This window comes from Lipotes vexillifer, unplaced genomic scaffold (genome assembly GCF_000442215.2).
Source record: "Lipotes vexillifer unplaced genomic scaffold, Lipotes_vexillifer_v1.1 scaffold889, whole genome shotgun sequence".
NCBI classification, from domain to species: Eukaryota; Metazoa; Chordata; class Mammalia; order Artiodactyla; family Lipotidae; genus Lipotes; species Lipotes vexillifer.
The window spans coordinates 518,110-541,584 of record NW_006788335.1 but is presented as its reverse complement, the minus strand read 5'-3'; the positions used below and the strand labels follow the sequence as shown (position 1 = coordinate 541,584).

General features: G+C 45.6%; 1 protein-coding gene across 3 annotated transcripts in view; it reads right to left on the bottom strand.

Annotated features, from left to right (window-relative positions):
• Positions 1 to 23,475, bottom strand: part of IFT122 (intraflagellar transport 122) — a 73,060-nt gene that overhangs the window by 44,737 nt on the left and 4,848 nt on the right. The window contains exons 2-10 of one of the 3 annotated variants that reach the window (XM_007461561.1): positions 21,392 to 21,458; positions 19,980 to 20,064; positions 15,960 to 16,038; positions 13,167 to 13,243; positions 10,986 to 11,052; positions 9,899 to 10,045; positions 8,688 to 8,864; positions 6,617 to 6,692; positions 118 to 309 (exon numbers count right to left, since the gene is read on the bottom strand). In XM_007461561.1, coding sequence (XP_007461623.1) covers positions 118 to 309; positions 6,617 to 6,692; positions 8,688 to 8,864; positions 9,899 to 10,045; positions 10,986 to 11,052; positions 13,167 to 13,243; positions 15,960 to 16,038; positions 19,980 to 20,064; positions 21,392 to 21,458 — 967 coding nt within the window. The remainder of the gene's footprint in view (positions 1 to 117; positions 310 to 6,616; positions 6,693 to 8,687; positions 8,865 to 9,898; positions 10,046 to 10,985; positions 11,053 to 13,166; positions 13,244 to 15,959; positions 16,039 to 19,979; positions 20,065 to 21,391; positions 21,459 to 23,475) is intronic. The other 2 variants (XM_007461562.1, XM_007461563.1) reach the window with 2 other exon arrangements.

Sequence of the window (23,475 nt, the reverse complement as noted above, 5' to 3'; positions counted from 1 at the left end):
CCCCCCCCCCCCCCCCCGCTTGTCAGGAACGAGCGTCAATGATCTGACTGGCTAAACATGGCTGATGTTCAGTGACTACTCTGGCAATGGCCCATCAAATGAACTCCCCCTTCTTACCACATAGTTGGAATCGGGTTTCACTTTACACGTCCACACCCAGGAGTTCTGCTCCCCGACAGTCCCGAGGCGCACTCCATCCTTCGTGAAAAGGGATACTTGCTTGTCTGACCCCCCCAGCAAAATGTACTCCCCTTTAGTAAAGTAGCTGAGGCAGCAGGGGTCAAAGTTCAGTGACCGATCCTTCCCAATCTGAGGAAAGAGAACACACCAAGGGAAATCTACTTCTAAATTCATAATAATCACAACACATTCAAGGGCTTTTCCCTCCAACTTTTAGAGGGAGCTGGGAAGATTGGGGAGAGCTGGCCAGCATTCTCCCGTGTGTGACTGATTCCATCATGAACGCAGCCCAGTCCTCTGGAGCACCCTACCTCTCCCCTCCACACAGCCAAATCCTCCAGTGTCTTCCCCAGTCCCACCCAGCTGCTCCAGGGGTGTGTCTTAGCTCCTCAGCCAATCTGCACCCGAGATGGTCTTTCTCCCATAGGTCTTCCTCCGCACATAGCCTTTACTAGGGTTCAGGATTCCCCTCAGCTTCTTTTCTTTTTCCTTTTCTTTCCTCCCTCCCTCCCTCCCTTCTTTCCTTTCTTTTATTGTATTTCACAAGACTAAGTCCATTCAATTTTCTAAAAACTGTCCTTTATTCTGAAACTACACTCATCCTAACTTCTCTTTATAACAACCTTATTGAGGAATTTCACATACCATACAATTCACCCACTTAAAGTGTACAATTCATTGGCTTTTAATATATTTGGAGTTGTGCAACCATCATCACTAATTCTGGAACATTTCCAACACCCCAAAAAGAAACCCTGTACCTGTTAGTAGTCAATCCCCATTCCCTCCTCTTTCCATCCCCACGCAACCACTAACCTACTTCCTGCCTATTGATTTGCCTCTTTTGGACATTTCATATAAATGGAATCATAAAATATGTGACCTTTCGTGACTGGTTCACCCTTGTTGTAGTATGTATCAGTACTTCTTTCCTTTCCATTGCTGGATAATATTCCATTGTATGGATATTCCCCATTTTATTTATCCATTCATCAACTGATGGACATTTGGGTTCTCCCTATTTTTGGCTATTATGAATAATGCTGATACGAATATCTGTGTACAAATTTTCGTGTAGACATATGTTTTCATCTTTCTTAGATACACATACCTAGGAGTAGAATTGCTGGGTCATACAGTAACTTCATGTTTAACCTTTTAGGAACTACCAGACTTTTTTAAGTGGCTGTGGCTGTACCATTTGATATTCATATCAGTAGTAAATAAGGGTTCCAATTTCTCCATCCTACTGGGTGTGAACTGGTGTCTCATTGTGAATTTGATTTGCATTTCCATGGTAGCTAATGATGTTGAACATCTTTTCATGTGCTCACTGGCCAAAAGTATATCTTGCTTGAAGAAACGTCTATTCAGATCCCTTTCCCATTTTTTAATTAGGTTGTCTTATTATTGAGTTGTAGGAGTTTTTTACATATTCTAGATGCAAGTCCCTTATCAGATAAGCGATTTGTAAAAATTCTCTCCCACTCTGTGCACTGTTTTTTCACTTCTGATGGAGCCCCCTCTGCTTTCAGAATGAAGGTCAAGCTCCTGAGCTCTGTTCCCAAGATCCTTCTCTCAGCCAAAATGAATTTCTTCTAGTTTCCTGAGTGGCCCATGCTCTTTCAATCCTCCGTGACGACATAGGTGCCATTCTCCACACCACCCCAGCCCTGGCCAAGAGTGCCCTTTCCCTCTTCTTCTCTGCCAGGTGTCATCTCCTCCAGGAAGCATCCCCCAGTCTCCCTGCCCACCCAAGGCCTAATTAAGACCCATCTCCCTGTGCTAGCCTCTCGCACAGCACTTCTCTCACTGCTCTGTAATTGCACGTTTAACCTGACGTCTCCCCACTAAAGCCCACACTCCTCACTCACCCGGGTCCTTTGCTGCCCCTGAGTGTGCCTTCTGTGACAAAAGACTATTTTTTATTATCATTATTAAACTAATAATCACTTTATTATAGAAATAACTCTAAAATCCTTGTTTCTCCTTAAGTTTTGTTCAACTTACAAATATTTGTTCAACTTACAAATATTTTCCTATTTATAAACCTAGTAAAAACAAGCAACCAGAGCTTCCCTGGTGGCGCAGTGGTTAGGAATCCGCCTGCCAGTGCAGGGGACACGGGTTTGAGCCCTGCTCTAGGAGGATCCCACATGCCACGGAGCAGCTAAGCCCGTGCGCCACAAGTGCTGAGCCTGCGAGCCACAACTGCTGTGCCCACGTGCCACAACTACTGAAGCCCGCGTGCCTGGAGCCCGTGCTCTGCAACGGGGGAAGCCACCGCAATGGGAAGCCCGCGCACCACAACAAAGAGTAGCGCCTGCTCGCTACAACTAGAGAAAAGCCCGCGCCCAGCAACAAAGACTCAACGCAGCCAAAAATAAAAATTAAAAAATATAAATAAATAAATAAATAAATAAATAAAGCAACCATCTGAAAAGGAGTCTTTCATTAAACTTTACGGAATTCAATTTTGAACAGACCATAAAATCCCTTAGTCTCATTTACAACTTAGTTAATTTCCTTAAACTGCAATTATTAACTTAATATATTCAATTTTCCTTTTTAAGAACTTCAAATGCCTAATAACCAAAAGTTCCCCTCGTACTTAAATAATGATAGTAGCTCTAATGAGAAAACTAAAAATTCGTATGAGTCATGGTACGGAAGGCTTGCAGCTTCTGGTAATGCTCACTAGTTGCCACTGGACCAACTCTCCTACAGGTAACAACTGTAAACTCTGGACCAACTATAAACTACAACCACCTGGAGGCAGTGGAGAGCAACCAGAAGCAGAAAGAGACCTGAGACACAAATGCATCTGGAAGAAGGGACTGGCATTAGGTGAGTTTCTCATTTTTTTAATGGCTTTTTGCCTGACGGCAGGCACTGTCAGTGACCTGATGGATGAGCACAGAACTTGAAGCGACCACAGCAGCTTGCAATTGAGGTAGGAAATCCCAGAAAAGAGAAAGATGCAGAGGGGGAGCCCCAATCCTGCACATACACTGCTGAATATCTGGAGCCCCTTGAACTACACACGCCATGTGTGGGGCAGATGCCAAGCAGCCTAGCAAAGGCTGAAGAGCTGAACAGAGACTCCAGCTGCTGCCCACACAGGAAAGGTACAATTTAAATGCTGAGTCCAGCAAAGTTAACTACCTGCTTAAGGAAAAAAAAAAACAAAAAACTACACAATAATCTTAAGAGGAACATGACAGATGTTCCCTATGCTGTATCATTCACAATGTTCAGAATATAACCCAAAATTCCAAAAAGCAGAAAAGTGTGAACCATATTCAAGAGAAAAGACAACCAATAGAGACTGACCCCAAGATGATTCAGAATTTAGAATTAGCAGATGAGAATTTAAAAATAGCTATTTTAGGGCTTCCCTGGTGGCTCAGTGGTTGACAGCCCGCCTGCCGATGCAGGGGACATGGGTTCGTGCCCCAGTCTAAGAAGATCCCACATGCCGCGGAGCGGCTGGGCCTGTGAGCCATGGCCGCTGAGCCTGTGCGTCCGGAGCCTGTGCTCCGCAACGGGAGAGGCCACCACAGTGAGAGGTCTGTGTACCGCAAAAAATAAATAAATAAATAAATAAAATAAAAATAGCTATTTTAGGGAATTCCCTGGCGGTCCAGTGGTTAGGGCTCCAAGCTTCCACTGCAGTTGGAGGCACAGGTTCGATCCCTGGTCAGGGAACAAATATCCCTCATACCATGTGGCACAGCCAAAAAAAAAGAAAAAGAAAAGCCATTATAACTATGGTCAGGAATATAAAGGAAAATATACTTGTAATGAATGAACAAATACGAAAGAAGAGCTAAATAGAAATTCTAGAGCTGAAAAATACAATAACTGAAACAAAAATTCACTGGATGGGCTTAAGAGAAATATTACAGATGACAGAAGAGTCAGTGAAGTTGAAGACTGAGAAACAGAAATCCTCCAATCTCAAGATCAGAGGGGAAAAAAAGATTTAAAAAATGAACAGGGCCTCCATGACCTGAAGAACAATATCAAAAGGTCTAACATGTATAACTGGAGTCCCAGAAGGACAGGAGAGAATGGGTAAGAAAAGTTATTTGAAGAAATAATAACCAAAAATTTTCTATATTTGGTGAAATAATAAAGACATAGATGTACAGAATCAAGAAGCTCAGTGACCTCCCCCACAATCCCAAGTCAGAAAATATAATAAATCTTTTTAACATTCCAATATTGTTTAGGTACTTAATAAAAATTTCTTTTATCTTTCAATTTAAAATTGGAAGACTAAGGGAGTTCGCTTCCACTGCCATGGGCCTGGGTTCAATCCCTGCTTGGGGAACTAAGATCCTGCAAGCTGTGCAGCGTGGCCAAAAAAAAAAACCTGGAAGAATAAAATTGATTACTAGATTATGTCTTTTAAATGGTCATCATAAGACAAAACTGATAGAGATTCTAATAGGGATTCTAGTACCAGTCTGCCTGGGTTCCAATCCAGGCTTGACCACTAACTAAACTGTGTGTCTTTGGGCAATTACTGAACCTCTCTGTGCCTCAATTTTCTTAGATGTAAAGCGGTGACAATAGTATCTACCTCATAGAGTTGTTATAAAGATTAAAAGAATTAACGTTATAGTTTATACAATGCCTGAAACTCAGTAAGTGTTAGCTATTGGCATTATTAAGCCAGATCCCCTTAAACATTACAAACACTTAAAATGCCAAAAGCACACATTATACCTAAGCCTAACACAAAAGTATAGATTTGATCTACTTCATCACTGTATATTTAATTCTAAATCTTCCCAGATTTAGAAGACATTTAGCCACAGAGGAAACAATTTTACTGTCCCAAACAAGTTATCTCAGCAGAGTGAGGTTGCTTATCATTCAAAAACTCAGGGCCACAACATGAGCTCTGGAGCTGCATACATGCAAGATATCTCCCATGGCCTGGCCCCCATGTTGAGCTCTTCTTTGTGGTCACTAAAGCAACGAGACCCCATTCCTTCCCTGCGTAGTGTGGATTTTTGTTCCCACGAACTTCCAATACCCACACCCGATGTCCACTACACAGTAGATATGCAATAAATATTTGCTGAATGATGATGTACACACATTAAGTGGAGGAATAGATAGGGCCAGGGCTAGATGCAAGATGATAAAAATGAGGGTTTGGGGAAATCAGCCATGGGAAACTGAGAAAACACTCCTTATTTTTTCTTTACTTAATTATAAAAGAAATGACCAACAGTAAGATGAGGTAGAAGAAACGGCCCCAAAGGTAGGCTACACATACCTGATACCTTCCCCTTCTAGCATGACATTTTTTGAGGAGTAAGGATGTTGTTAAACAAAGGCTCCATTGAACAGGCTGTAATTCTCACCTGCTTGTATGCGGTTCAAGCCACCCCGACTACCTTCACTCTAATCCTCAGTGTCTTCTGCCTACTAACAGATTTTCCTACTACCAGGCTCTCTCTACCTTAATCCACCCTCCATAGAAACAAGGAAATCTTCTGAAATGGGAATCTGACCATGTCACTCCCCTGGACCTATGGCTCCTGAATACTTACAGTAGATGATGTTCAAACTCCTTATTCTCACTAGTCAGGCCCTTTACAGTCATGTCCCCATCTTCCTTTCTAGCTCCATCTTTGTCCACAAGTCTGGGGACCCAGTCACCCTGAACAAATCACTGTCGCCTGAACTGTCACATATTTTCATTCTTCCCTGCCTTTGCAGATGCTATTTCCTCTTCCTGAAACGCCATTACCACTGTCCTCTGCCTAGCGAACTCCTACTTGTCCTGCTCAAAGCTCACCTCTACAAAATCTCCGGTCTCCACCAAGCAGTGCTGCCATATTTTTTGCATCCCTATAGCTGTCTATCTGTACAATTCTCTCTCATGCCATGGATCACACTGCACGGGGACTGCTGGCTATCCCCACCAGCCTGTGAGCTCTCGCAGAGCAGAGGCAATGACTTACACAGCGCTATGTCAGCAGCTCCTAATAGGTGAAGGGCTGGCCTAGTGGCTGCTCTTCACTGTTCACAAGGTGAATAAATCAAATACAGGAAGGTACGGTACTGGCTAGAACCAAGACTTTACAGACCAAGCTGCATTTCAATCCCAGGTGCCATCATTTACTAGCAGTGTGAGACCTTGGACATAATATTTATTTCACTGCTCTAAGTATTATCTACTCATTTCTGAAAAGTTGATCAAAGTACCTACTTCAAAAGGTTTTGTAAGAATTAAATGAGATAAAGTATGCATAGCACTGAGCACTGAAGCTGGTATCACAGTAAATGCTCAATAAACAGGAGCTAACAAAAATAATGTACAATTATTATTAGTACAATCTCCAAACATGAAAATACACTAAAACAGGCATGACCGAAACTGTTTCTCCCATCGCGCTTGTACAGAGCTACATACCTGTTTTCCACTCAGCTGGTAGAAGGAAAGTTTCTGTCCCCAGTCAGCTACAGCCAGGATGTCATTATGTTCCTCTCTAATCAACAGAAGACAAAAAAGGTTACGTGGGGCCATGGCCTGCTCAGGAGTGTAGCCCTCATCAGCATCTACATCTCAGTGTAGCCTGAGAGTTTAACAAACAACAGGAAAAAGAAAGCCCTGGCCAGGCTGTCAGATTGCCAAATGTTGGACAAGAGTACAGAGGCCAAAAGTTGTACTGTGGGCCTACCCATCAATCAGTCCAATGGGAAGGGACCAGGTGAGATTCAGCCCTCCCGCGATCTGTTATTTCACTGAATGCCCCACCACTCAGGTGCTCGTGGTGCCAAGACACTGCCACAATGAAGAGGTGAAACCTCTCATTTCAGTTTCCTAGGAGCAAAGCTAAGAAACAGCAAGGTTGCAGATCCAAGAGTGCTTCTCTTTTACACACTATAAAACATGGGGAGATGGCAGAGAGATATGTCTTCTGCACTGGGAAGGCATGGACTGTCTGATTTTTTTAACGGACAGAGGGGAACTTGGCTTGCCTCTCCTCAAGAGGGAAATTAACACCTAAAACTAGGTTCTCTCACAGTTGGGGCATTTGCACAGGTGAAAAGGTTGACTGGATCTAGTTTAAAAAAAATAAAAAAAAAAAAAGACCACCAACTGTCTTTAAAACTGAGTGCCTATCAGGATCAGTGTCTAGGAACTGGGGCTGTAGGACCAGCACAGGAGAAACCTCCTCAGCTAAGGCTGGGGATCAGGCTACTCAGGAATCTAGTTCAAGAGAGAGACATTCCCAGCCCTTGAGTCCTGGTCTTAACTCACCTAATGTTGCCTCCTCTTTGTTTACTAATTCGAGCTTTTTGAGCCTAGGGCCTTGTGGTCATCTGGCAGCACCATGAGATATGCAGGCAAAGCATGGTGCAGCCCTATCTGCAAAACCCAGCCAAGAGTGGCAAAATAGCACTAATTCGTAACTAAGGGAAAAAAGACAAGGAGAGGGATGGAACGGACCCACAGGTGAGCTCTGTGTGAATGGCACTGAAATCCAAACACATCCAGAGGCCCAGGCTACAGTGAGGCCTCTTGGGGAGACCACATACAGCTCTGGGCCGGGTTCAGCCCCACAAGCTGGATGGGTGGTTTTCAACCTTCTTTCCCCCTTTTCTCCCCCTGGCAGTGGGACTCCTTACCAAAAGAAACACTTGTGCTAACAATTAAAGGGTCTGCTCTGGCTGAAGCACAGATAGGGACCTGAAACCCACCCTTTCCTCCCTTCCTTGTCCCCCACCTCCCACCTTCTTTTTCCAAGGAACCCCAGGCACCACAGAACACAGTTTGAAAAGTCCTAAGCTTGCACTTTTGCCCCCAATCAGAATATCCTGGCTCCCGCACGCCAGCCTGCAGTGTTTCCTACAGGTAACCTCGACTGAAGAGAAGGAAGGACGGCTGGGACAGCGAGCATTTGGCGTGAGGACTGTGGGTAAGATGGGGGTCTCCTCCCTGATACGTGTCCTAGCAAATACAAGGTGAGGTGCGGCGTGGAAACAGGCTACAAAAGTGTCCAGTAAGAGAGGAAGTGTTCACTGAACTCCTGGGCGGCCATGCCAAGGGCACACGAGGCAGGCACTAAAAATCATGTTTCTCAAAGGACCTCTAATGTTACCGGAAAGAGTGCACTCTATGATGTTAAGTGGAAAAAAAGGAAGTAGGATATGATTTGGTTCATTATATAAATACACTAAAAGCCTGAGGAGAAATAGACTAAAATGCTAACAGTGGTTTCCTGAGGGGATGGGGTTGTATAGAAAAGTCAGACTTTCTCCCTTAGACTTTTCAGTATTTCCTAAAGTCTCTCAAAGAAGAATTTTATAACTCACAAGTTTTGAGGGAGTGTCCCCCTTGCTGGAGGAGCTTTCACCAGCAACACGCCCACCCCCGGTCCCTTTTAGAAAGGAGCTTCGGAGCAGCACCTGCCCCAGCAGGTCTACGCTGGGGGCTGGACCCCTCCATGGAGGGTTCTCGCTCCTCGGGACACACTCACAAGTTGTCGTCCCTGGGACTGTCGTCCTCTTCCTCTGGCTCTTCCTCCTCTGCCTCACTACCCTGACTACTGTACACTGCTGACTTCAGAGTGGAAGGGATTTCCTGAAAATATCTGTTGACAATGACTTCCTCAGCATCCTCGTTCTCTCTGTTCATCCAGAAACTCTCCCATCGGCTGCAGACAGTAAGTGGTTGTTCACAATCACATTGCTTAGAACTACACTAAAGCTGTAATTTCAAAACCTGTCAAGGAGCCCCTGAACCCCGCCCGGAAGAGGACAGCAACCAAGTACACTGGGTGTCCTGCTTCTCATGAATTAAAAATGGTACCCTGAAGCCACAAAGTCATCTGTGGCCACAAAAATCAAACAGCAGGAACTCTGGGGTAGGCTAATGGCCTCTGAAGGCATTAGACATACATGGTACAGCCCTGGGCTGGACAAAATTATTCAGGAAGAAGCATAATAATCTGATGTAAGAAAAGCAATCAAATTAAACTACCTTCTAAATCAAGTAGGCACCACGCGTAAAACGACATTGGGCTGGTAAACATTAAGTTCTTTACCTTCAGAGGACTCTGTGGGGGATATTGGTGGTTTAATAATATCACAGAATTATACAAAGAGCATGTAAAGCTATTAATCCACCGTCAAAGTCACATGAGCACAGTAAGGAAAACGTGTGTAAGGTTAGAGAAGGTAGATGCCAACTGTTTGTGGAACTATAGGCTTTGGGGACATTAATAATTCATTTTGATGTTTTTCTGACAAGGGCAGCAAAATAGGCTCATGAAAAAGTAAAAAAAGGCTTATGAAAAAGCACATCTTCTACTCAGACTTGGAGGGAAGAACTAAAGGTGGAAGAGACCAAAATAAAGCCACAGCAGAGAGGTGAGCTATTGATTCCTAAGGAAATGGCTCTCCTGTGTCACATGCGTACATACTCTCTCTCCCTCTCTCTCTCTCACACACACACACACTGAGCTGGTCTAGATAGCTCATCTGCTCAGCTAAATTTCTGGGATTCATTCCAAAACTCAAGATGGGCTCTTTAAAAATTCCATTCACATGGAATAGGTTCCAAAACAGATCAGTCAAATGGGGTGAGAAGCCTCTGAATCATGGAGCCCTCAGGAGGAAAGAACTCAGCCCACTGAGGAAGGCCTTCTCCAGAGTTTCTGTCCTAGGAGGAGGACAGCTGTGCGGTCACCTTGAAGGGCTCCAGCAGATGGACCACAGTGGGGAGAGGGAGCCCCCTGGCCGCTCAATCTTCACCTTCTCCTCCCCGTTTCTGTTCCGTATGCTGATGACCCCGCTGAGCATCCCCAGAGCCAGGTACTGACCGTCATTTGTCCAGCTGTTCAAACAACCAACAGAGGGCATGGGGAGGGGAAAGGAACACACAGAAAGTCAAAGCTGTGAGGATGATACCTTGGTTGAAACAATCTGATGAGGCAGCAATGGCTGGGCTCATCCTGACCCTGATGTAAAAATCAGAGGGCCAAACTGAGAGTCCCATTTCTTCCTGGAGTGGAGGGTGAGATGTGAAGGCGGGAGCACCTTCTTGGTGCCCATAGTCTCTGTCTGCACTGCCACGACGACCCTCAGCTTTGCCTGCATTGTGGGGTCAGCCTCCATTCCCCGCTCACCATTTCAACCTCCTCCCACTTCCAGTGCACCTGAAGAACAGAATCTGCGTCTTGGTTGTTGCTAGCCTCTAGAACAGGTGCCTAACAAATGATGAATGGAAAGAAAGGCTACACTCAGAAGCTGTGCAGCAAGACCAGCCACCATTTGAGAGCGTCTACCGTGTGCAGGCACCGCGCTGCTTGCTTTAAACTCATTAGCTCGTGTGCATTTCACAACAGCCCCATCAAGTCAGCATCTTAATCCCCATTTGTCAAATAAGGAACCTCCTGAGGTCACAGAGCCTGTCAGCCACTGAATGTGGATTCGAATCCAGATCTAATATCAAAGCCCGAGCTTTCTCCAGCGCATGTGCTGCCTGGACCAGGACAGCCTCAGGTCCCCAGAGCCTCCCCTGAGCACAGCTTGAGGCTGGGGAGGCCTGCTGCTAGACAAGTGCACAAAAGCAACCTGCAGTTCTCTTTTGCTTGCCGATCAAAAGCACAGGTTCTTCCCATCAAGGAGACCACGAGAGAAGAAAAGAGGAAACATGGGGCCCAAACCAACTAGGTAGCACAAGACCTTCTCTACTGTGTGAACTAACCAGACTTTGAGAGTCTGTTTGAAGAGTGGGGAACAAAAAACTACCTTCAGAGCTGCCCTTAACTTACCTGCAGCAGGTGATCTTGCTGCTAGATTTGTGCTTAGAGACAGACTTCTGTTCAGGAGACCATAAGCCTTCAACACAAAATAATATAAAAGAAGAGAGGTTGGTTGGAACATTACTCAGCAACAAAAAGGAACAAACTATTGATACACACTACAATTTAGATGGATCTCCAGGGTTTTATGCCGAGTTTAAAAAGCCAATCTCAAAAGGTCATATGCTATATGATTCCATCTTATAGGGGAACAGAAGAATGGTTACCAGGTACAAGGAGATGGGGGAGATGAGGGTAAAGGAGTATCTTTGTGGTGATGGTAATCTACACAGGGGATAAAATGACAGAACTATATACACACATTGTGCCAGGCCCCATCTCCTGATTTTGATACCGTACAACAGTTACATAAGATGTATCCATTGGGGAAACAGGAAGAAGGGTACATAAGACCTCTCAACTATCTTTGCAACTTACTGTGAATCAATAATTATTTCAAAAGAATAAAGAGAGGAAGATATATTGGTGAATTGATAGCCAACTTTTCAGGAGTTTAAGTCAAAGAAATGGCAACTTCACTGTTCATAATTATTACACTGCAACCAGAGTACAACTTAGCATTCAAAGTAATGAATGACACTTTCTGAAAATCCAGTCTCTCCTGACCCTATCTGGGCTGTGCCATGTCCCTGGCACACTGGTCACCTTCAGCTTGCTCCCTCCTGCCAATGACTCAGTGGCCCACAACAGGTGTAGGTCTGGGCAACATAAGCAAATTCTACTCTTTGCCTGAGCCATGAAGCACGGCCAAGGAGGTAACCCTAGGGCAGAAACGCATTTACACAGCAAGGTGCAACATCAAACAATGTGCTTCCCCTCTCCCCTGCCCAGAATGCCTCCCCCGGCATTTCAGCCTATGCACACCTTACCTGTGGTCCACCGAGGCCCCCTCAGAGCCTCCAGCTGGAGGAAACCACACCCTCCAGGCCCCTGAGACAGCGCTGACCAGAGCAGACACTATATGCAATCACACGGCCTAGGTCCAAGACCTGGGTCCATCCCTTACTCGCTGGGTGTACCTCAAGCGAGTCACTGGACCACTCTAAGCCCGAGTTCTGTTCCTCAGTGGAGTGGTGATGAGAATAATACCTGACCTCAGGGGTCGTCACAGAGTTCACACAGGAATTTGTTTCAACTCTCAGCACAGTGCCTAGCATATCACAAACATTCAACAAATATTATTCCTTAATAATATATTTTTACAAATTCTTCCTCTCTACCTGCCCCCAGCCACAAGCTCTTTGAGGGCAGGAATTCTATTTTGTCTTTTTCACCCCAAAAGTAAGCACCCAGACCAATGCCTCACATGGAGAAAATGCTAAATTTTTAATGAATGACAGTCCCTTCCCCTTTTATTTATACAACATGCTTTCAATTACATCCTCTCTTTGGAACCTCAGAACTCTATCAGTGGATGGACTGGGGGATGCATTCATCTTAGATCAGGAGGGAAACTGAAAGGGATTAGATCTCTCACTCCTTGACTTCAACAATGGCTGTTCAGTTGTAACCACTATCTCCTAGCAAGGAAGACGGAACTACGAGCTATAAGCCAGAATTGACCTTGAAAAGAGAACATGCAAGCCTCTGCTTGCGTTCCTGTCTCTTTGCTGACGTCTCACTGCTTCTCCTCTGTGCCAGGACCACACCAGTGCCATGTGTGGGGTGGGTGAACTCCTCGGGGCATTCAGTCCCTCAGGGAGGACAGCCACAGCCACTGAACAACTAATGGGGACACGCCGCACAAGAAGCACAGCGAAGCTTTCCACACATACACGGACGCTGGGGGACCCGGAAGTGGGGACAACTGAACTGTCCCTGCCAGGGTGAGGTGGGGAAGGCTTCCCAGAGGTGGCAACACCAACTTAACGCCTGTGCTCTCCCATCCCTCTTACCCTCCCAGGGCCCTTCCTGCTGTCTCCCAGACTTCTTACCAGGCTCGGTGCCATCACTCACTCTCTTGGTTTCTACACAATTTAAAGAACAAGTGCCAGCCTCCCTTTAGCCATTGAAGGAGGGGAGAACGGCATTAACTCTCTCAGGACAAAACCACCACATTCTGGATAGATTTCAGCACATTTTGCCAATTTTCAGTTATTCCCAGACAGAACACTGGGAATCAGAACCTACCAAAGTCACTGGAGGAACAGGACGCCAGCTGGTGGGTAACAGGGTTGTAGGAGACACACTGGATAGAATCATTGTGCCTGGGAAGTAAACAAATGTAGATGATTATGCAGCAAACCACAAATGCTTCAGGGGCTACAGCTCAAGATTTTAATGATGGGTCCACAGTCTCTCTGACTCCACACCGTGAACTCTGATGCAAGTGACCAATTAAAAGCACAGGGATGAGTTCTCCCCTCCTGGGCTACCCACCCACCCACTATTTTCCTCTCTCAAACATTACCCACCCATCAGACTGGCCTAGCTTAAATGCCACCTCCTCCAAGACAAGTGTGCTACACACCTCTGGTGTGCCAGCTAGTAAGAGAATGATGTAAACCACCTCGCCTAGTGCCAGGTGCATAAGAAGTGCCATATTAACAGCACTAACACTTATTGCTTTGTGGAGGCCTAGAAATACATTCATTAATACAGGATAGAGGTACAATGAAAATACTAGACCAATATCTGGAAACATCTGAGATAACAATGAAAGCTGAGTGAGTCATGTACCACACGGTGCATCTCAGCCTGAGTTGTTTTTTGGTTTTTTGTTTTTTTTGCGGTACGCGGGCCTCTCACTGTTGTGGCCTCTCCCGTTGCGGAGCACAGGCTCCCGATGCGCAGGCTCAGCGGCCATGGTTCACGGGCCTAGCCGCTCCGTGGCATGTGGGATCTTCCCAGACCGGGGCACAAACCCGTGTCCCCTGCATCAGCAGGCGGACTCTCAACCACTGCGCCACCAGGGAAGCCCTGTTTTTTGTTTTTATTTAATTAATTAATTAATTTTTATTTTTGGCTGCATTGGGTCTTGATTGCTGCACACGGGCTTTCTCTAGTTGCAGTGAGCAGGGGCTACCCTTTGTTGCGGTGTGCGGGCTTCTCATCGCAGTGGCTTCTCTTGCTGTGGAGCATGGGCTCTAGGCGCACAGGCTTCACTAGTTTTGGCACGCAGGCTCAGCAGTTGTGGCTCATGGGCCCTGGAGTGCAGGCTCAGTAGTTGTGGCACACGGGCTTAGTTGCTCTGCGGCATGTGGGATCTTCCTGGACCAGGGCTCAAACCCATGTCCCCTGCATTGGCAGGTGGATTCTTAACCACTGTGCCACCAGGGAAGTCCCTCAACCTGAGTTTTATTCCTCCACTTCTGGGTAATACTTTACTTACAACCTCATTCATTCATTCATTCATTCAAATATTGATTTGTTGATGTGTACATCGGTGTTCACAGCAGCATTATTCTGAATAGCCAAGAGGTGGAAGTAACCCAAATGTCCGTCAACAACAGATGAATGGATAAACAAAATATGCTCTGTACGTACACCAGAATATTATTCAGCATTAAAACGTAAGGGAATTCTGACACAGGAACCTTGAGGACATTATGCTCAGTGAAATAAACTAGTTACAAAAGGACAAACACCATAGGATTCCACTTATATAAGGTACCCAGAGTAGTCAGATTCATAGAGACAGAAAGTAGAATGGTGGTGCCTAGGGCTGGGGGAGGGGGAATGGAAGTGGCTGCTTAATGGGTATGGAGCTTCAGTTTTGCAGGATGAAAAACAGTCCTGGAGACTGGCTGCACGACAACATGGATGTACTTAGCACTACCGAACTGTACACTTAAAAATGCTTAGGATGATATGTTATGTGAATTTTCCCACAATTAAAAAGAAAAACGGGCTTCCCTGGTGGTGCAGTGGTTGAGAATCTGCCTGCCAATGCAGGGGACACGGGTTCGAGCCCTGGTCTGGGAAGATCCCACATGCCGCGGAGCAACTAGGCCCGTGAGCCACAATTACTCAGCCTGCGTGTCTGGAGCTTGTGCTCCACAACAAGGGAGGCTGCGATAGTGAGAGGCCCGTGCACCGCGATGAAGAGGGGCCCCCACTTGCCGCAACTAGAAAAAGCCCTCGCACAGAAACGAAGACGCAACACAGCCATGAGTAAATAAATAATTAAAAAAAAAAAAGAAAAACGATCATTTGTTGAGTACCTACTACAGGCCAGGCATTGCACTAGGCACCAGTGACACACCATGAGCAAAACAGACGCAGTGTCTGCCCTCATGGAGCTTACAGGCTGATGGGAGATATCAATCAGCCACCAGAATAAGTGTAAAACTACAGCTGTGAGGGACTTCCCTGGCTGTCCAGTGGTTAAGACTCCATGCTCCCACCGCTCATGGCACAGGTTCAGTCCCTGGTCGGGGAACTAAGATCCCACATGCCGCACGTTACGGCCAAAAGGGAAAAAAAACTACAGCTGTGAGAAGCGCCATCAAGGAGACCCAATCAAGGCTGCAGGGGCAGGAAAGGCTCCACAGAAGAAGCAGCATCTGAGATGTGCAGAGTGAGGAGGAGTTAACCAGGCGGAGGGACGGGGAAGAGGGGGAGGAGAGCCTCTGCACTGAGAGGGGCCTGGAGCACAGTGACCCCAAGTCTCAGGGTGTCCACGGTGGCTGGATGTGAGGCTCTTGAAGGACAGGTCGGGGTGGGGTGGAATGTGTGATATCAGATTAACTAAACTGAGCTACACGAGAACACCTAGCCCAGTGCTGGCCAAGCCAGCAGTGCTCAAGAACTGTTCCCTCACTTACTCATTCCCCAACCTTCGCAGCGTACAACCCCACAACTTCACTTGAAGTTCAACTGCAGAGAAAAAAGTCCTTCCTGATAGCTTTGCTAAGGGGCTTTTGCTACAGTAGCTCAGTAAGAGGCAAACTAGTAATACCGTACATCTAAACGGTTACTTACGTGTACTTCAGAATGCCTTCCAATTTTGACGTCCAGATAATAACACTTTTGTCAGCTGATCCAGAAGCAAAGCGCTTGCCTAAAAGTGTTTTTAAAAAGAATAAATTTTCACATTCATTTAGGCCAGCATTTTGCAGAGTATTTCTTAGAAAACGACTTCTTTAAGGTCCCTAGTAAGTGTCAGTTGCTTCTCTACCCCTTCTTCTTATCTGTACTGAGTGAAAGTACTTTGGAGTCAGGAAGTTTGAGCTCATATCCTGCTCTGCCTGGCACTAACAAAGATGTACTGAGGGCCTATCACATGCCAGCATCATGTTCTGTGCTAGAATCAAGTAGTGATTAAAACATACATGCCGTCTACCTTCACAGAGTTTGTCTGGTGGAAAAAGTAGGCATTAAATTAAATCAATCCAATTCAAATACGACGTAGTAAGAAAAAAAAGCAGGCCCTATGAAAGAGAATACCTGAGGACCCAATTTTGGTGAGGGAGGTTTCTGTGAGAATGGTATCTTTCATTGAGACCTAAAGGTTGAGCAAAGCTTAGCCAGGTGCAAGAGAGGAGAGAGACCCATCCATATGGGTCAAACAGATGTGCAAAGGCCCTGAGGCAGGAAAAACCTGCATGTGTGAGGAGCTGAGAGGCAGCCAGCATGGAACATCAAGGGCAAAGGGTGAGGTGGGTGGGGGAGGGATCTCTAGGGGCTTCGGGGCCACAGTAAGATCCTGCTCTCTATCCCAAAGAAAGGCTTTAAGCAAAAGAGTGACAGATGAGATTTTCATTTTCACACTGCTTGGGCCATGTGACACTGCTGCAAATACGAACTAATAGAAGTTGCTCTTATTTATTATTTCTGTCACTGCTCCCTTACACTGGCAGGCAGCAGGTGATGAAGAGTGTGGACTAAGGGCTCAGACTCGGAGCTGGAATCCCCAGCGATGTCACCCACCAGCTGCAGGACCAGGAACAAGTTACTGAACATCTCTAGGCCTTCATTTCCTCATGTGAAAAGTGGACGGAACAACAGTATTTACCTCATAGTTGTTGTGAAGATTAAATGAGATTAAAGTGCTTAGGTCTGTGCCTGGCCTAGAATGAATGCTAAACAAAAGTAGCTATTATTATTATTTCCTTACATTGCCTTGTATTGCTCTCCTTGAAGAAAAACTAGTTCTTAATACACCTTTGTATCATAGTTGCTCATTAAATACTTATTAAATTTAAGGTGGAAATCGGAAACAAGCAAAATCATCATTTTTAAAAGAGCAAAACCAAATTCAGTGTATCCTCACTTCTAGATCCAAGGGGAAAAGACCTCCTTATCATTACATGAGTGTCATGAGGGGCAGCATGATACACCAGAAAGAACAAGGGCTCTGCAGTCACAGGATCCAGGTCAGGCCCAGCTCTGCCACCGTCACCCGTAATCGCTCCAAGCCTGTTTTCTGATCCGTGAGAGGAGCTGCGATCCCTTCCCTGCCTCCTTCAGAGGGCTGCTGGGAGATCAAACGTGACGATGTGTGTGGCAGGACTCTGCAGAACGCGGACCAATGCCCCTGATGGCAGGTCTCACTCTAAGATCCTCAAGGGCCTTGATAGTGCTGCAGGCCAAAGACGCTCTAGGCTTATAAACTCTGAGGCCTCACAGGTCTCCCCACGATACTACTCTGAACTTAAACTCAAACATGCACATAAAAAAATATGACTACCGTGGCATAGCGCTCCTGACTACCAGGCAAGAACTAGCGTTGTCTTTGCCACTGACTCGCTGTATGACCTCAGCCAGTCGTCTGACTTCTCAAAATCTATATGTAGGTGTAACATGAACAGATTGGGCTAGATTAGACTAACACTGTGTGCCCCAAATTGTGTGTATACATGAAGTAGGTGCATTTTTCTAGAGAGGGGTCTATAGCTTTCATCAGATTCTCAAAGAGGTGTGTCATCTAAAAGAAATTAAAAACCTGGAGCCTGAATGATCTCCATGGTTCATTTAAGCACTGTACCATCGATTCTGCGACTTCCCGGCAGTGGTCACAGAGGGCCATCTCTAATCCTATATCCACTTGACACATGAGGAAATCGAGACTCAGACAGGGTCAATAAACACCTCAGATTCACAGACCTTTTCGGGTTGGAGCTGTCTCATCCCAAAATCCATGTTCTTCCCATTGATGCTATGCTGTGTGTAGCACGGATTTACCACACACGCAGCCGGTGTGACCACCACCTCTCCTCTTTTTCACCCCACCTGGTGCCCTAACGCCAATGACCCTTCAACCCCACTAGAACCTCCCTCACCCCTTGTGGTCCTCTCACCCCTCATTACTCAGCGACAAGGTTGCTCACCCCTCATTACTCAAGGTCAATGTATATAATCATTCCTTTGCATACATCCTCTGCCCTTGCCCTCTCACTGCATCTTCAGAGGTGCTTGTAAACCTACCACTCTGGTTAAATCCAACTCTCCACCTCCTCTGTCCCTGTATCTGTGCAGCTCAAAGTGATGGAGAAAAAGACACAATCGCACCACTGATCTCACTTTCAATTCATGATCACCAGCTTTGGGTGGGCCCTTCGTGTAGCTAGGGTCTCACTATACCTCCCGGGGCCATTCACTCAGCCCCTCAACTAGGTGGTGTTTTACTCTTTTTCCTTTTTCCTCAACTCTCGGACACCTCCTTCCCCATCCTCACTCTCAGATGTTGCTGCTTCCTGTTTCACTGAAAGAACGGGAGAGAATTCTGTTAGACTCCTCCTATGACATGCCCCCGCTGCCAGCACCTGCAGTGGCATCCTCCACTTCCCACCATGCTCACCTCTGCCCTGGATCCCCTCTCCTCTTCCCACTCAGCAACTCTGCTCCAGCAATTCCGCCACCCCCGTACAGCGTCAACTTTCCTCAAACTCAACACGTCTGAAACTGAACTCCGGATCTTCTGCTGTAAGTTTCTCGGCCTGCAGCCTTCCCCATCTCAGTGGAGGGCAACTCCATCCTTTCATTCAGGTCAAAAACCATGGAGTCACCCCCGACTCCTTTCTTCACGCCCCACATTCTGTGAGGCAGTCCTGTTGGCTCCACCTTCCAACTGTATCCAGACTCTGACCACTCCGCCCTACTTCCTCTGCTCCTACAGGGATCTGAGCTGTCATCACCAGGGGCTGAGGCTTCTGCACTCGTCTTTCTGCCCAACCCTCAGCCCTTGCAGGCTGTTCCCAGTACAGCATCTGGAGGGATCCTTTCAAAATATAAATCCAATCAGATTTCTCCTCTGCTCAGAACTCTTTAGTGGTTCCCCGTTTTCAGTGAGAATCAAAGCCAAGGTCCTACGACAGCCAACATAATCCAGCCAGCCCACACCTGCTACCTCTCTACCGTCTTCCCCTATTGCTCCCCACTGATTCTCTCTGTCCCAGCCCCAGGAAGGCACACCCCACCTGAGGGCCTCTGCAATGGCTCTTCCCTCTCTGAGGAGCTCTCTTTCCCCAGATGCTCAGTCGTTATTTCCCTGCCCCCCCACCTTCAAGTCTTTGCTTGCCTGTCCCCATCTCAATAAGCCACCATGACTACCCTGTTCAACACTGTACCCAATGCCCTGCCCACACAGCACTCTCAATCCCCCTTATTCTGTCCTACTTTTTCTTCTTCCTAACACCACCTTCTGCTGTACTGTTCAATTTACTTATTTACCATGTTTATTGTATGTCTTCCCTCATACTCTCTCTCCTTCCCCCACACCCCGCCCACACACAGATAAAAGCCCCATAAGGGCAGGGATCTTTGTTTTGCTTTCTGAAGAATCTCAAGCAGCTAGAACAACGCCTGACACACAGCTGGGCCTCAATAAATACTTGAATGACTGAATTGAGTTGAATGGCTGAACTGACGTCTAAGAGACTAACTATCTTCTGAAACTGCAAGCTGTACTTGAGCTCACTCAACACAACGAAGGCACAGCCAAGGAGAGAAATGAGCAGCTGTGAGGCCATTACAGACACTAAATCCAGAGCAGCCTCTTACCATCCTTCGCATATGCCACACAGTACACAGTATCTCTGTGTCCCTTTAGGGGCTGAAGTAAGGTGCCATCAGATGTGTCGTAAACCTGGCAAAAAAGAGACAAAAGTACAGATTACCCGCGTGGCATTGAGTAGTCAGAACCCCTGCAGGTTGCTGCTGCTATTTTCGTTGTCAAAACAACACATTTGTCAATATTCTAAATTTGCACCAAGTAAAAACTGAACCAAGAGACCAGAAAGAATGTGACTTAAAGTTGGGAAACCTAAGAAGGAGAGGCTCTGATTCTGCCCATTACACGGCCAGAAATGTGCCATTAATGCTCGAGAAACAAAACTTCACTCCGTGAAACTTCTCTACACAGTTCACTCCCCTTGCATGTATTTGGATATATGACCAAACAAGCTAGGCCCTCCCTAATAGAGCCAGCACAGAGCCCAGCTAGAGCATGATTAAATGGCAGTGCTAGCCCTGCCCTACTACCAACATCACAGAGAGATGTTTCATACTTGCTACCAAGAGCTGGAAGTCACAGACCTGAACTCTGGGTTTGCAAATTGTAGGGAGTGTTATAAAACCCATCTGTAACGTGCATTTAGGATTTTATAGCTGTGTAACATCTATAAATATGTGAAGATTTAAAAAACACACCATCTGAGAAATAAAAGCAAAACCCTCCAGAAATGGCCAGTGTTGGAGAAGATAACCTATGGGAAAAACCTAAAAGAATCCGGATTGTTTACCCTGGACAGAAGAAGTCTGCAGAACAATTTACCCACGGCTTTCAGATTATGTAGTTACCATGCACAGAATGGAGATCAGGTCGTCTGCATATCTCGAGACAACAGAGCAAGAGGAAGCGGATTTACGCAGGAGGAAGGGGAGATCATGCAGAGGGTTTTAGGTCAAACGTAAAGAGCTCTCGGAAAATTCCTTTCATACACTGGGACGGGTTCCAGAGACAGCTTACGTTCTTTGAAAATATGAAAAATAGGACAGCATCCATATGGAATTGTTTAGGAAGGCCAGTGCCTAAAAGCTGGGGTCAGGCTATCTGGCTTCTCACAGAGGGAGCCCCTTCAGGCCTGTTGTTTGAATTTTTCAGGGGGACAAAATGTGAACTGACAAAGGCTCACTTTCAAAGGCATTTTAATTATTTTGAACTCTTTTGTGGGTGTCTCAAAGTAAAAAGGGAAAGATTAATGACTCCAAAGGAGGTATTGTTCACAGGTTCCTATCTGATAAGACAGTTTACCTACCTGTTTTAAATAGCCCATTTCCTTCCCTATTAAAAAATAATGACTCGTTTTTCCACCTTGCCTTTTTTATCTTAAAAAAAAGGGTCAAATTTCAGAGCACTTACAAGAGGCAGAGGAAAAAAAGCACTTAAAAAGGAAACTCAGACAAAATCCTACCAGTAATCTGTTTCCTGCAGCCAAAATCAGTTGGGTTCCGTCGGGCTTAAATGCGAGATCATATACACTAAACAGGAGACAAGACAAGACAAAAGGACAATTAGGAACCAAAATGATGAGGTCTGCTAATGGCCGGGAAAGCAAACTTTATTTCCATTACGAAGCACTGATTGTGTCTGAGGGAGAAAAATAATAGCTAAGAATTGCATTTGGTTGCTAATTCCATTCAACTACCACACCTTCGATCACAATTCACTTGGCAGTTAGCTGTTGTGTCCCAATTTCCACCTGTCCAGAAACCAGACGCCAGACATGATTCAAAGGGTAAACAGTGGAGGGCAATACCTCATCTAATAATACCATAAGGGCTACACAAACTGAGAGAACGTGTGAGGGCTAGCAATTCCACAGGTCTCTGAAAAAGTTGGTCATTTATTAAAACATCATTACTGGACTTCCCTGGTGGTCCCGTGGTTAAGACTCCACGCTTCCAATGCAGGGGGCACGGTTCGATCCCTGGGTGGGGAAGTTCCATATGCCGCGAGGCACAGCCAAAAAAAAAAAAACATTACTCTTTCCAATTAATCAGATACTTACCAAGTGCCTCTTAGGTGCTAGGAGCTAACAGACACAAGATGAGTAAATCACAGACCCTCCCTGCCCTCAAGGAAAGTACCAAACTGAGGAAAGGTGATGCTCAGACACCCACAAAGAATCACATGTCATCAATTGTAAAGCACACGTTTTTTTCACATTTGAACATTTCTGATTTGGGGATGTGTCTTATAATTGATGATGTGTCAGTTTAACTGGCAGCATTTTTTGCTTTCTTAGTCGTATGTAAAATAATGATATTTTACAATCAGTGACCACTTAGACTGGATGAAATATAGAATAATACTGTGATAGAGGCTTTAGGAAACACATTAAAGCATATATTGTAGGATTCCAAGGAGTGGACACAGTGTTCTGATTTGGAGAGGATCAGATAAAGCTTCATGAAGAAAACAATATGTGAAAAAGGTAGGGCTTCTGAGACATGCAGGAGGAGACTGGGTAGGCACAGCATTTCAGGCACAGAAAACAGAACAAGCAAAGACAAGACAGTGGGAATAGCAAATATCTAAATAACCTAATTTGACTGAAACATTTGGCTATGTGCAAGGCAATAGGGAGCGATAAGGCTGGAAAAAACAGGATGGAGCCATAATACAAAGATTCTTAAATGCCCCCAGGCAGAGGGTTTCATTAGTTCAGGTGACCCTAGTAAGAATGTGTCAGACAGCACTGCCAAGATGGCCTATTGTAAAAGTTGAGCATGGGATAAATTAACTTGGCACCTGTGAGTGATCGAAAATACACACCCTGGAGTATTCCCTGGCGGTCCAGGGGTTAAGACTCCACAATTTCATTGCTGAAGGCGCGGGCCTGATCCCCGGCCAGCGAAATAAGATCCCAAAAGCCACACAGTGCGGCCAAAAAAAACACACACCCTAGTAACTATTGGGAGCATTTACCACAGACACCCAATGCTAAGCTCTTCAAATGCATTATTTTATTCTGTCCTCACAAGCATTCTATGAGGTAAGAATTACTACTCAATTTTGTGGTTGAGGACACCACGGTTCAGAGAGGTCAAGTATCTTGCCCAACATCACACAGCAAGTGAAAGGGCCAGAATTTTAACTCAGGTCTGACTTTACAGTCTGTGCTATATGGCCTTCCACTCTCCTGAATTACTGTCAAGTATAACAAATCTATGCCACCCTCAATACTTTAACAACAGTGACTAATATTTATTAAGCACATTTATTTACGTGTGCAAAGTACAGTTTAAATGCTTTACATGTGTTAACTCACTTAATTTTCGCAACAACCTTATATCTGTTTTGCAGATGAGAAAACTAAGGCAGAGAGACGTTAACTAACTTGCCTGAAAATAAACTGCTACTGAGTAGAGGTGGAGCCCGAATTCAAGCACAAGCAGTCTGACTCTGCAGCCCAAGCTCTAACCACTACGCTTGTGGCCTCCATTATAATTATTATTTGCATATGCCATAGTTGACCAAATAATAAGGGTCTCC